General features: G+C 38.3%; 1 protein-coding gene across 1 annotated transcript; it reads left to right on the top strand.

The window, feature by feature from the left end:
- Positions 1–1,516: 1,516 nt before the first annotated feature.
- On the top strand, positions 1,517–14,267 carry asb1 (ankyrin repeat and SOCS box containing 1). The gene is made up of 5 exons (XM_015384712.1): positions 1,517–1,746; positions 3,639–3,777; positions 6,158–6,460; positions 9,490–9,872; positions 12,393–14,267. The coding sequence occupies exons 1-5, from the start codon at positions 1,668–1,670 to the stop codon at positions 12,521–12,523; spliced, it is 1,035 nt and encodes a 344-aa protein (XP_015240198.1). The 5' UTR covers positions 1,517–1,667; the 3' UTR covers positions 12,524–14,267.
- The last annotated feature ends 500 nt before the right edge of the window (positions 14,268–14,767 follow it).

Here is a 14,767-nt window from a genome sequence, read left to right as displayed (position 1 = left end):
TTGCTTCATGTCTCTTTTGTTGGGCTCCATTTAATTAGGAGGTCAGTCCAGACAGAGCGACATTTTAATCTGTTTGGCTGTGTCTCCATCTTGGAAGGGGACACCCACTTCAATGGTTATCTAATTCTTTTCCATAGAGCCTAAAGTTGCCCTAATAATGATGCCTCATCTCTTTCTTTGGCAGAGCTTTTGAAGATGTTACCACTGTAAAAACTACTCGCCCAGAGATTCTCTTTTTTTTTTTTTTTTACCAAATCACCCTCAATAAAGAATCTGCTGCCATTACCTGTACTGCTTATACTCAGATTTTCATCCCCATGGCAACTGTTTCTTTGCATCTTTCCATCTTAACCTTCAAAGGTGGTTTAGGAGCCTGAGCCTCCTTAAAGTTTATTATTGTTAAAAGAGAAGTTTTTTTCCTCTCCATGGTGGCAACATACATGCTCAATATGACTTCTGCAAGATCAACAACCGCATGCTGCTGTCTGTCCACTCTTTTCACTTGCATTCCTTAAAATGGATTGATAATCAGTCAAAAATGAATCAATGCAGTGGAGCGGGCTTTCTTTTGTTAATATTTGAACAATTTTTGTAAAAAAAACGAGTTAAACTTGTTTTATATTCCAGTTTAGATCAGACTGGACCATATATCATTCAGTATAATTTATGCATGAACGTTACAGTTTAAATGTAATGTGAGCAAGTTTTCGTTTTTCTTGTCAAACAAAAAAACATATTTGCTGTAAAACTGTACAAATAGACACATTGAACTGAATGACAACAAAGCATGGGCTACTATGCATTTCAATTCAATTCAGTTTATTTATATAGCGACTCCCATGTCAGAGGATGAAGAGAGCACATCCAGCCAGTCACAATCAGAGAAACAGGACACTGAAAAAACAGGCGGATCTCCAACATCTATAAACAAATGTGTTGATGGCAGCAGCACAGCTGATATTTCTCTCTAGGATGGAGTCACAGCCAAACAGGAACAGACCAGATGAAGCTACTATGAGAAAAAGCAGAGAGAGCAGAACGTTAGAGATTGCACTAGCAGATTCTACAGAGTGGAATAATAGAGATAGAATTAAGAAAAATGATGAAATAGGAGTCCCTATGTCCTCCAGAAGTCTAAGCCTATAGCAGCATATTTATAGAGATAGCTCAGGATAACCTTTGTGTGCATTGTTTACTTTTAATGCACCAAACCCAGTCCATGTGGGCTTTATATATATTTTCCTTCCACTCAACTTTCCCCTAATATACCTGAATGCAGCAAGATATGGGTCAGCTTCATTATCACAGATATTTATTTAATATTAATCAATCCATATTCTACTTTAGTAATCTTCAAATGACATGAGAAACGAAATGCTGGGATTATTATTATTTGCTGTAAACTGTAACTACGCATCAATAAGTGCTAAAATGCTAGTAGCCTATAGTGGCTGGATTGTGTTAAAAACGGTGCGTGTCTCTTTAAATATCGCAGCTGAGCGCAATCAGGAAGCAGCGATTTGAGCCCGATCCACCATCATTAACAGTCCTCTGTTTGTTTATTCCATCTTCCTTCTTTTCTCCCGCACTCTTGGTTTCTACGTTGCTCCCATTTAGAGAGATTAAAGTCAAAGCTTTGGGTTTGCTTGTGTAAATAGTCCAGGAGCATGGCGGACGGTTCAGAGCCGCCCAGTATCCTTTTCCCCCCGCTCATCACTGTGTCCGATCTGCCCAGCACTCCTGCAGGTAAACTCACCCTATTTACCATAATTAAGGACTTTTCCTTATAGAGTACCGACTCATTATTCTACTGCAATGGCTTTTAACGGGGGAGAACCGATTGAACGTTTGAGTTAATCATGCATTTTCTCTCAAACACAAAAACACGCTCAAGTGCATTGGTGTGACATAACATTATGACCAGGGGCAGAGTTAAACGGGGGGGCCATGGTCACCCTTAGCCAATCATTGGCCACCCCTACCATATTTTTTCCCTCTAATACAGATGGTGGAGTTTTAGTTTCCTCTGGTTTACTTTAGCAAAAAAATCTTCCTTAAAGAACCTTTGGCTATCCAACTGCTATTCGAATAATCGAAAAAAATAATCAACAGATTTTTCTCCCCGGGCTGCTCATTGGCGCAGCAGCACTGCCGCCTTGCTGCAAGAAGGTTTAGGGTTCGATTCCTGGCCCAGGGCCTTTCTGCACAAGGTTTGCATGTTCTCCCTGAGCATGCGTGGGTTCTCTCCGGGTACTCCGGCTTCCTCCCACAGTCCAAAAACATGACTGTTAGGTTAATTGGCTTCTCTAAATTCTCCTTAGGTGTGAGTTTGTGCGTGAATGGTTGTTTGTCCTGTTTGTGTCTGTGTTTCCCTGCGATGGACTGGTGACCTGTCCAGGGTGGACCCCGTCTCTCGCCCATTGACAACTGGAGATGGGTGAGAGCCTACAGATTTTGATTGTTGGCTCCGTCTCATCTACCAACATTCAGTACTCTGCCTTCTGATGGGATACTGACAATGGGGTAAATATCTATGCAATTATGGGCCCACAACCTCTTAGGGGCCCCATCACTGGCACCTGGCAGGCCCTCTACACAGCTGCAATTGTTAGACGAGGACGTCTCTTTGCAGCTGTAATAATGTAATGTAATGTAATGTAATGAAAATGGCCTCTTAAACTCGGCTGATACTGAAGTGACTGATTGCATCGGACCTTATTTATACCCCAACACATGGCAGGTTTCAACATGATGGTGAGCAGTTTAAACACTACTCCAATAGCAAAGCAGACAGTGGTACTTTTAATTACTCTGTTAAAAACTGTGTATAGTTAGTTAGATGGTTGGTACAAAAACACACTCATATAATATGTCAAACCGTAATAAAGATCTTAAAAGAACAATGTATTTCAGTATTTTATTTTTTTACAATACGACTTGGAATTGTGGGTAATCCAGAACGTAGATTAAAACCATAACTGTTACGTACAATGTGTTATCGACGATGGATACCAAAAAGAGGTACTTAAGCAGATTCCAGAAAAGAAAAAGCAAAGAAGAGCTGCTGGAAAGCATCTCGATAAGCATCTCCCTGAAATGAATTTTTGGATCTTGGGATGTCTGTAACATGTGGTGGTGCGCTGTCACCAATGTTTCCTTTGTGATGGGTGATCACATACTGCTGAGGATTGCATAATTGTTTCTTCTTGGCCGATTTATTAAACTGTTGCCGTATCTTGAACCTTTATGACGTGTTATACTTCATTTGGGGCCCACCCAGATAATTTTGCTTACGGGCCTGTTGTTGTGTTGTTAAGCCATTGGATTCTGACCACTGCAGGCCAGAAATAATGGATAAACCAGGCGAGCATTAAAATTAGAGTCTTTTCACTTGCTTGTTGCTTAGAACGTTTCCATTTTAATGCAGGAAGTCGTATTTCTAATGGAGAAGCAAACTCTGGCAACATTGTTCTCTTTGAATTTAAATGGTCTAAATTGATGCACCTTAGCAGCCATTTAGACATCTGAGGTATTAGCACAAATTATTTTATGTTGGGGTTTTTTTTCTTAGTAAGCCAGTGGTTCAAAATGAATGAAATAGTTTTGTTAATTTTCTTATCTTTCTGCATGTCTGTCAGGTCGAAACCTAAAGGAATGGCTCCAGGAGCAGTTTTGTGACAAACCTCTGGAGCAGGATGACATGCGGCTCCACAACGCAGCCTATGTGGGCGACTTGGACACCCTGAGGAACCTGCTGCAGGAGGATGGCTTCAGACGGTGAGTCTAGTTCTTACTGGGCAGACAAAGTACCGCCACCTTAATAAAGCTGCAGTTTGCTGTTTGGGCGAACTGATGCAGAGAATGGCTAAAAGGTCTTAAATATGGTGGGAGTGGTTAGGGTTGTGCTTGGAATCCAGAGGTTCTGAGTTCAAGCCCCACTCCCATGGAATGACACTCAGGGTCCCTGAGCAAAGACCCTTAACCCCACACTGCTCCCCGAGCGCCGCACAATGACGGCCCACTGCTCCCCAAGGGGATGGGTTAAATGCAGAGAGTTAACTTCGTTGCTCTGTGCTTGTGACAGTGTAATGACAATAAAAGCTGGAAAAATAACTAAATAAGCAGAGTGTTGTCTGTATGATGATATGGGAAGTACAAAGAAAAGACAAGACTCACATTTACAGTAGAGAGTCATTTTGTGACCAGCCAGAAACACAGACGGCTTTAGTTAAGTTACAAAATGTCATCCATTTTTCCTATGTAGTGTCCTAAAGGATGTCAGTCATGGGGGCCTGTTTACCTCCCTACCTGCTCACATAACTTTCTGTGTTTTTGGATAATTGGAAAAGGCCACAGAATCTAAACAGAATCCATAGAGAACGTAAAATCCCCCAAGAAAGGAGGAAAGAACCCAAATTTATGTTACTTTGAAGCATTTCTACTGTGCAGCCTAGCTAAAGGCTGTTTTCTATCAAATTAAATTAATCTTTCAACTCCTACTAATATATTAAACCAAAAAACACAAGTGCATATTTCTATTATTTTTTGCTCTGCTGCTCTTTGTAAGGATGCTTTTTACATGTTGATTATGATCTGAGCAATGGAAAAACAGTCAACTCTTTGTTTGATGTTTACAAACTTGGCAAATAAAGTTGTTTCAGATGAAGCAGCAGAAATTGGTTATTATCCAGGTTGGTATCCAGCTTTGATTGACTAATGGATGCAGTTTTCTTTAAATTATGATAGTAATTATTTTTTTAATAAAATGTAAATCCAGATTTTTAAGAAATAATTGATTTAAAATAAACTTTTATGTTCTTAGGCTCTACTTTACTCCTTTATAACAGTCAGTAACATGAAATGTAGGGATTATCTTTTTTCTAACATTTTCTGATTAAAAGCTGATAGGAATTTAAACTATAAGGAAGTAGTGATAAGAAGAAGAAGAAAAGAAGAAAAGTCAAATGAAAATAACATTTATTTTCATAAGAAGGTCATGCTTATTTTCAGATTTACAAATGCATTTATTTTATTGATTGATTGATTACTTTATTCAACAGACTCGCAGTCCACAAAGAAGACACACAACAACACAACACATTTATGTACATATATATATATAAAAAAAAGACATCTTATAAAAGACTTGCATACCAATATTTCTACAGAGCCGACTGGTATCTTAGTGCACTAAGAGAGGGATGTGAAAAGATTATAACAAGACTGTTCAATGAGCTGCCCAAACGACGTATAAACTTGTATATTAGATTTCTCATAAGTGCCTGGAATGTTCTGACATGTGCGTTACAGAACATCTCACTAGCACTGCTGAGTCTGGGTTTCTTAAGCAGAATTCTCAAAGCGTCATAAGCAACTTTAAGCTTCTGCATGCTAGCTTTTTTAAATTTACACCACAAAGGAGCTGTATACAAGGATGTACAGTAAGCTTTAAACAGGCTTATTTTTACCTCATCACTACACATATAAAATTTTCTTCCCAAAATGTTTGCCTGGGCGTACATCACACGACACTGACGATAAATGTCATCATCATCACAGAGCTGGTCAGTAATGTAGTGACCCAAATATTTAGTTTTGGAACAAACATCTAACTTGTGCCCTGACAAAAAGAAATCAGGGAAACAAAGTGTTTTGTCTGCTTTAGTCCTACATACTAGTACCACACCAAAGGAAGCAGAGATGTTATTGCCCCATTTAACATGCATTTTCTGGTTAGAATACCAGTAGACTAGAATTCGAACTATAATATTTGGAACTCCTCTCCGTTTTAATTTGTCAAACAACTTGTAGTGATTGACACGATCAAAGGCCTTAGAGGCATCAATAAACCCAATTAACACAGATGAATGTTTCCTTAAATATGCTCTTGCTGCCTCTTTCAGGCCATAAATACAGAAATCAGTTATTGTTATTCTTTAGTGAAATCCAAACATTAGGGTTTGNTTATTCTTTAGTGAAATCCAAACATTAGGGTTTGGTTTCCATAGCAGATTGGTATTAATAATGTATATGATTAATATACCGATTATAATATATGATCATATATTTTACAGTGTTTTACTCAGTGGTGCTGTTTTAAAGTAAACATGAAACAAATCGTTGGTTATCTAGAAGGTTAAATATGTTTTGTTTTCAGGCGTATTAACGAGAAGTCAGTGTGGTGCTGCGGCTGTCTGCCCTGCACACCTCTGAGGATCGCAGCCACGGCCGGACACGCCGCCTGCGTGGCCTACCTGATTGCCCAGGGAGCCGAAGTGGACCTGGTTGATGTCAAAGGTCAGACGGCCCTTTATGTGGCAGTGGTTAATGGTCACCTGGACTGCGTTAGGATCCTTCTGGAAGCGGGAGCTGATCCCAACGGGAGCCGCCACCACCGCAGTACCCCGCTGTACCACGCGGCACGGGTGGGGAGGGTGGACCTTCTCCAGGAACTCATCAGGTGAGATAAAGACAAGATTGTTAGTTTTTAATGCAAGTTTTTTTTCCTGCAAACATTTCATGTCTCTTTAGAGCTTTCCACATTATAGCAATAATTCCAGTATTTTATTTGGATTTTTTTTTTAAAGAAGGAAAATAAATCTTGTGTGCCATTTGTAATGGTATTCACCGCCCAATTTTTTTTACTCATCATCTTGAAGTCTTTCAGTGAATTTTCTGTCTACTCTGTAGACGAATGTTGGGCTGTTAATGTTTGGAAAGTGGCCCAGGCCAAGTCTAGACATAAATTTTTGATTGCATTGAGGTCTGGGCTTTGACTGGACCATTCTAACGCAGAAGTATACTTAAACTTAAAACATTTTTTGAAATAAAGAACAGAGCTTAAAATTGATATTAAAAGTGTAGAAAATGGGGACAGAATTGTGGAATGTCCCTAAAGTTGGTTATGTTTCAAAGTTTACTGCAAAACTCGTTGTGACTCAGCAGTTTAAGGTGTGTCCTGTCTGCTGCTCTCCATCAGCCTGTCTGTGTGATGTCACCCAGTCAACCAAAGCTCAGGTCTGCCTTTAGACGTATAGCCAAGTGGGAGAAACTTGATCCCAATGCAGTAGGCTTCTATATAACCAGCCATTTCTTATAACAACGTGGAAAGCAGAGTGCTTCGTCTATAAAACAGGGAAGTACTTCTATGTTTGGGATTTGCATTAAGAAATAATTGGGACGTGTTTGGAGCTTAATTCTCCAACCACAGCACGACAAACCAGAGAAGAAACAAGCCGGCATTTGCTGCTTTATCTGCAAACTCATCCCTCGACAAAGATACTGTGTCTACTAAGACTTTATAACAGCATGTGAAGAGTTAATAACTAATGTAAGTTATACAGAATAAAGCACATTTTTTTGTTAGTTTTGTTTTCTTTAATCTGAAGCATTTGTTTAAAATTAAATCAGCTTTGCAAACTATTAAACCAGATAAAATAGGACCCCGAGCTAAATGGTTTCAATGGATTTTGTGGTTGCATGTTGAAGGTTCTTTATCCTACTAGTAGGTGAATCTCCATCCCAGTCTTGGGTCCTTTGCAGGTGCTGACAGGCTTTCTTTCAGGTTTTCCATACATATTACCTGGAGGGGGTAATGTAACTGTAATCATTACCATTGGTAACGCAGCATGCCATCATGAATAAAAGACAAAGCGAAGGTCAGGCCTGTCTTAATGTTTTACCTATGATCATCCTGTTAATCTAGAGGAGGAGTGGGAGAAGGTCTAAACTCACTCAGCATGTTGAGAGAAAGCAGATGAACACAATCCCAACTGTAAGGTTTAGTGGTGCTTTGGAGGTGCAAGGCGGCTGCACCATACTGAGAGGAAGATGGGTGGAACTGACTTGCAAGACAATCACCAAATAGAGGCCAATCACCCAATCAGCTTCTGCGAACAATTCAGTTTGATCCCGTGAGGAATTCAAATTGAACTATGCTATGCCAGGTTCCTTCCCTAAAAAAGAGCATTTCGGATTGTTTACAACCAGATCTTCCTGAACGAAAGCGACCAAGAGCGTACAGCCAGCGCAACTAAGGTGTAGCTGAAAGATGAGCTTTCAAAGGTCATGGTTTGACCCTTCCAGTCTCCCAGTAAAAAAAAAAATCAAAGATCTTATCCAATATTCATAAAAACATCCTGAGCTTTAAAGTGTCTCTTAGTGATTCTATTTTAGAAAAAAATCAAAATTCCTTAAATTCTATGATTTTTATTAGAATTGTCCCTCAGAAAGATAAAAGCTTTTCACAAGGCGCCTTTATAGAACTCTTAAAGTGGAAAAACAATGTTAGACATAGAGAGGACTTTTATTTAGCATCTTAGGCAGAGAAAATATTGGAAACAGAGGCCACCTAAAAAGTGGAATAAATGAGCACATAGACCTCGTTAAAAATTACTATCAATTATATGGAGATGAGATAAACCTTATCATCCCCATATGGGGAAATTAATTAGTTCTATTGGCTGGATGGGTTAAAGTGCACTTCTAGTAAAGTCATCTTACTGAAGATAAATAATGAATAAAAAGTATTGATTAATCATGAATACAAAGTGGAAAAATATAAAACTGACAAAGTATGGAGGAATTCCAATAGTTTTACAGACCATGACATTATCTAGATAATAATCATTCAAATAATTGGAAATATATGAATAAATACACACTAGACAAGACAAGGTTGCAGAATCTCTGCTGTGTATACATAAAAATAAAAGAGGTGATAAAGTATTTGCTGTAATGCACATTATGATGTCACTAACCGTAGACTGAACATTCAGCCTCTCTGGCTTTGGACTTCAGCATGTGGTGACGCCTCTCACTTTCAATTGTAGAGGAAAAAGACGCTTTAATTTACTCAGCAATTCACTTCAAAGTCTGAATCTTCGCACTGTGATCTTCTCTATTCTCTGTCCAGACTGAGGCGCTGCTATTCTGACCAGTTCGGTTTCATCCCCTTTTTCTTTTTTTGTTCTTTTACAAAAACCATCACAGGCAACATGATAAAATAACCACTAGGAAGTCCTCATTAACATCACAAAGTTGTAAAAGAATTGATATGACAAGTTAACAGTTGAAAAAACTTTAAAAAAACAAAAATGGACAGAATTATTTAAATGTTATTTACAGATGGTAAAATATATAAAACAAATATCTGGCAAATGTCAAAGAAAAACATGTGCATAACTAAAAACTCTATACGAGATAAAGGGCAGTAATATAAACACTGTAGAGGTTCGGGGTTGTGTTCGTTGTGTGCTGCAGCCTTAAATGAGATCAATGCTCGAAGCGTTTCTCACATTTCAGGCTGATGCATGAAAGCAGAAGGAAAGCTGTATTGATCTCCCTGATGATGCTCGTTATGAGTCATTATAAAGTCACTCTAAAATGCCTAAAAGGCTGTTATTAGACCATGTGGCTTTTTAACACCTCCAGACTTGGCTCTCTCTGTTATCATTCTTGAAACCTAAAACCCTGTGAATGGTTTTGTAGGTTCAATGCCGACGTTGACATGGACCACCAGCTGGGCCCGCGGCTCCTCCTAAGCGCTCGAACCCTGAACACTCTGGTGGTGTGTCCTCTCTACATCAGCGCTGCCTACCACCACCTGGAATGTTTCCGCCTGCTGCTCCAAGCCGGAGCGCAGCCCGACTTCAACTACACGGGGCCCGTCTGCCATGAGGCCCTGACCCGGGGCCTCGCCTCCTGCATGCTGGACGCCGTGCTGCGACACGGCTGTGAAGTGAGCTTCGTCCACCTGCTGCTGGACCACGGGGCGGACCCGGCGCTCGTTCCCTGGGAGCAGGTGGAGCTGGAGGCGCCAAACCGAAGGAAGGTGGATCCTGAGGCCCTCAGGGTGTTCCTGGAAGCAAAGAGTGAGTGGGATTCATTTTAAGGGGAAACGGTTGAGTTAGACATCAAAGGGGGGCTCTTAATGCAGGGTTTCTACAGAGTTGTAGCTGTTTTCCATCTCGACATGTACACTGGTATCGTTTTTCATCACTTACAAACGGAGTTCACCCATGCGCCAGTGAGCTCTGGCTATATCCAGCCATTCACGCAAGATACTGCTATGTGGCAGTACATGTCATTTTGGCTTTTGACCAATTAAATGAGTCATTGACTTATATATTATCTGCTGTAAATTAAGTTGGAAAAACAAGTTAAGTGAAAAATTAAAAAAAGTAAATGAAAAGTTAAGCGAATAAGCATGTATGCCTGTATCAGCATTAATGATTTAAAGGGTAAAAAAAAAAAAAGTGTTTATTTCACTCTGAGTTTCTTCTTTTTCTTTTTCTAGTTTGGTTTCTAGAGGAACCTTTTTTTTTACATATTCAGGAAAGTCACCATTTCTTATTACAATGACTTTGATTTTTGCCATTATATTTTTTTTAATGTTGCAAAAGTAATCAGCTCTTGTCCTTTCATCTAATAAAACTCTTGCCTCAAAATTTGGATTTTCAAGTATTTCAAGGAGTGCCCTATAAAGGGTTTAAACATACGTGGAAAATGATATCAGGCTACTGCATTATTTCTTTAGACTGGAGTCCTAACTGGTATTTTAGAAATTCCTTCAGGAATTATCTTTAAATTCAGGTTTTATCCTTTCTATGTATAAAGTAAGTTAATTGGAGCTCTTTTAGAGTCCTTTCTTTTCCACAAGGGTGCACATGAAAATTTGACTTGTTTGTATGTCAGTTCATGTGGATGTAGCCTAAGCTGTTTGCCAAAGGTAAAAGGTTGCACAAGCTGCAACACTTACTGACTGCCTGCAGGTCGGCCTTGCTGTTGAAATTTTTCCTTTTAATGGAGTAGAGACGGGACGGCGTGCTGATGTTAGCACCGTTCCACCAATGAATTGTGCTTATTTTTTTAAAAGTGGAGAGGGCGGGTCTTTTCAATAATTCGCAAAAAAACTCCACTATAGTCCTTCAAGAATTCACTCAGAGTGAAAGAAATGCATTCTTTTTTTGTTGCATTATAACCTTAGAGGCATTAATTGTGATACAGGCACATTTATTTATTTTTACTTAGATTATTAACTTTTTTTTCCAACTTAATTTACAGTAGGTAATAAATCATTCAAGGGCTCATCATATTGGTTAAATGCCAAAATAACATGTACAGCAATGTAGCAGTATGTTGAGCTTCTAGACCTGATTGAGGGATGGGGGGGACTCCATTTGTAAAGGGTTGCAAGTGATCAAAATAGGAACTTGCCTTGTAAAGGGTTAAAGCTGTTGTCTTTTCATTACAGACACTTTAAAAACACAACTTCAATAAAAACCCAGATCCTGTTTGAACATCAGTTGAACAAATCATCAGTCATGTGTAACTACATTCTTCTCTATCTCTGGTCTTTCCTTCATACCAGCTTGGCTTATACTTAGCCAGCAGCAGGCTCTGCACAGTTAATGACAGAACAACGGTAAAGAAACATCCAATATGTTCTGATGGTTAGAAAATAAGCCTTCAGCTTACATTGGTAACTTTAAACCAGTGGAGATGTAAACATCCAAACAATTTGAATCCAACATTCATTTTCTCACTCAAAGGGTCACTGATTTCTCATCATATGGTTAATGTAATTTATATTCTTCATATGAAAGCCACAATCTGGGCTAAACTTGTAAACAATCTTAATCTTTATTTCTTGATAGAGAGTTTTTAATGTTTTAAGGAACAGCTAGACTAAGTTCAAATTTATCGGACCATAGAAAACAGGAGTATTTGGTACAAAGTGTGGCTGTCCAGCACAGCAATGGTTAGCACAGCCATGCAGGAAGGTCCTGGGTTCAAATCCAGCTCTACGTTCTTTATGCATAAACTTTTCATGTTCTCTCTGTTCAGGCTTCTCTGCTTTCTCCCTCATTAGTCTTTCTCATCAAAGGAAAATAAAACAAATATTCCTTTTATAGTCTCAGAGTGGGACAATAAATGTGTCCTCTGAGTTTAACCCATCCCTCAGGGAGCCGTGCGCCACAACTTGAGGAGCAATCTGGGGTTAAAGGTCTTGTTCAGGGAGAGAGAGAGTGACCGTTTGAGGTTCAAATGTGTACGTGCCTCATTATTCCTTGTTTGTTGTCTCTGTCTCTTTGTTTCCCTGTAACGTAGAGACGGTCATCATCCCCCTGACAGTGGGTATAGAGATTAGATTGGTTGAACGTTTGCAGAAATGTTGAAGCTACTTTGAAACTTGCATATTTAATTTCCCATACTGTCTTTTTGACAGGCATGAGCTTAGCAGAGCAACAATTGTGTGTATTTAAGTAGTTCAGTTGAATTGTAAAGAGGGATAACTGTGTTTTGCCAACTTATGATCTATTTTTAAAACTTTGACTGTTTTACAGGTACTTAATTTCCTTCATATTTATTATTTTTTATGTTTTTTGCAGAAAACCCTCATAGGCTCACGCATTTGTGTCGCATCAGGATCCGCAGAGCAATGGGCAAAAGTCGTCTAAACCACATAGCTTCATTACCGCTACCAGGACCTATCAAGAACTTCCTGCTGCACCAAAACTGACCTCCATCTCTTCTGCGGTCTATGAATGTGTTTGTACAAATTAATCCATATAGGGGTAAAAAGGAATTTTAAAAAACTTAGTAAGTTCCAAAGACAAGTTTCTCTTTGCTTTTTACTGTTTAAAAAGATAAACCATTATTTTCTAAATGTTACAAGTTATAAGTAATGTATTGACTTTGTGTCACTGTAAAGGTTATTTCTTTTTTTATGTTATCAAAGGAGCCTTAGCCATGTCTAAACTTGTGAAAACTCTGTCTTTTAACAAATGTTTTCTTGTCACGTCCCAGTTCACAAAAAAAGTGTTGTGGCTCAAATTCAGGTTTGGTGTAAAAAAACAAAACAAAACAAAAAAAAAACCACAGAAGGAATTAGCTTGAACCGAGATTAAAGCTCACGTTCATAAATGTATGATTGTGCTGATCCAGCTCCTTAAGTTGTTCTTTTTCATTCATGCGAACCAGGACTTTAACCAAACATCTATTAGATGTTTACAGATGTCGTATCTTTTCTAAAGTGTTGCGAGAGAGGACCATAATTTTTCAGCGTAATAAAAATTTGGCGAATTAGTCGGCAAAAGGCTGCAGTTCTCCCATAAAATGATAATGCAATGTTCCCAGTTATATTCCCCAATGTTTATAAAGCCTGATGTTTATATTTCCATGTTGAGATATAAAATTAGTTTTGTTATTTGCCACAAACTAAGACGTTTGTGTGTATTATGGTTGTACTTCTAGAGATGAGGGTTTATGGGAATAACCTGCTTTTTATTTTTCATTTAGCTACTTTAGAAGAACACTTTAAGGTCAAAGTTCAGTAGGTACATTAGTTTGTGGATTGCTGTTCAGCATGGTACTCTAGCAAAAAAGAAATGTAAAAGCAAGGTTTCATTTTCACCTATTTAAAAAAAAAAGTGCATCAACAAAATGCAATTGGGGTTTAATTTCAAGCCACTTTCATTCTCCTGCCTGTCATCATCAGTCACAGTCTAGCATTAGTTTGTTGTGGTTTTGCTGTAAAGGGAAACTTAATCTGCTTATTTTGTGTCTTGGCACTCAAGATGAAAAAATATTACTTTTATGTTATCTGTTGCTTAAAAGTGATAACTGCCTGTGACTGATGTAGTATTTGTCTAATTGTATGTACCCATGAGTGACCTTTGAACCTTGGTCTACTATAAATATGCATTGTTACTCAAACACTACAGCCAAGAGAAGAGAAACCAAACATCAGCATCTTCAGTCGCTCTTTCCGAGCTGCTGCAGTCTTCTGCCAGTTTTTATTGCAGTTATGAGTTTGCTCCACTAGATGGCACTTCATCCTCTACTATTATTCCTTTATACAAAAAAAAAAATGTTTCACCTTAAGTTGGTATGCCTTCATGAATAAAAAAGCAAATTAAATGCATTGGATCCATGCTATAAAACATGGGGAGATGTTTACATAATAGACCTTATTGTTACATGTCAGAATACCGGATCTCATAACCAAACTATAACTGTGCTAAAAATGTATTAAAAGTTCTTTCTGTATCACTGACCATCTATAATTATTGCTAGGAATGTTTGTAACTTTGTACTTATCAGCCAGAAAGCTGCCTTCTCTGGGAATCGAACTTGTACGTCGTCTTCAGTGCAGATCTGCTGCACAGCTACTAATTCTCAATAACTATACGTTAAATGTGGTGCATGTGTAACTTGTCTTGCTCAGACATTTGTCATATTTATTTGCAAACATTAAATCTGTTCTCAGATACTTGTTTGTTTTTTGTTAGCTTAAGGTGTCGGGTTTCACAAGTTTGTTGTTCCTTGAAAAATAATGTACAAAAATGTCTTTATTTTAATTAAATAAATGCATAGCATCTTTACTGCAAATTACCTACAAAGATTATGGGAGAGAAAATCCAGAATCTCCTTTATCCTCAGATCTATAGAAAGTGGTTGAGAAATAAACCTCAATACTTGAAACAAAAGGTTAGAACAGAGAAAAGAGACAGTCATGCTTTTCGAAGATATTAGATGTTTAATAGAACTATAAGTGCAGATCAGAAAATGTTGTAATTAAACAGAAATCAAGTATTTATTGAAGCTCTGGACCATTTAGCCATTTGTAGTCGCTTTTTGTTCCCACTTGTGGCCATTTTGTATAAATATTGTGTTAATTGTTAGCATATTTATCTTGTAAAGGAGTTCATTTTTCCTCCATGGTATTTTTGGTCATATATTGCAACAGAATTCTCCAATCTCA

The sequence above is a fragment of the Cyprinodon variegatus genome, unplaced genomic scaffold (genome assembly GCF_000732505.1).
Source record: "Cyprinodon variegatus isolate N-32 unplaced genomic scaffold, C_variegatus-1.0 Scaffold321, whole genome shotgun sequence".
NCBI classification, from domain to species: Eukaryota; Metazoa; Chordata; class Actinopteri; order Cyprinodontiformes; family Cyprinodontidae; genus Cyprinodon; species Cyprinodon variegatus.
The sequence above is the reverse complement of the archived record's forward strand: the minus strand, read 5'-3'. Positions and strand labels throughout refer to the sequence as shown.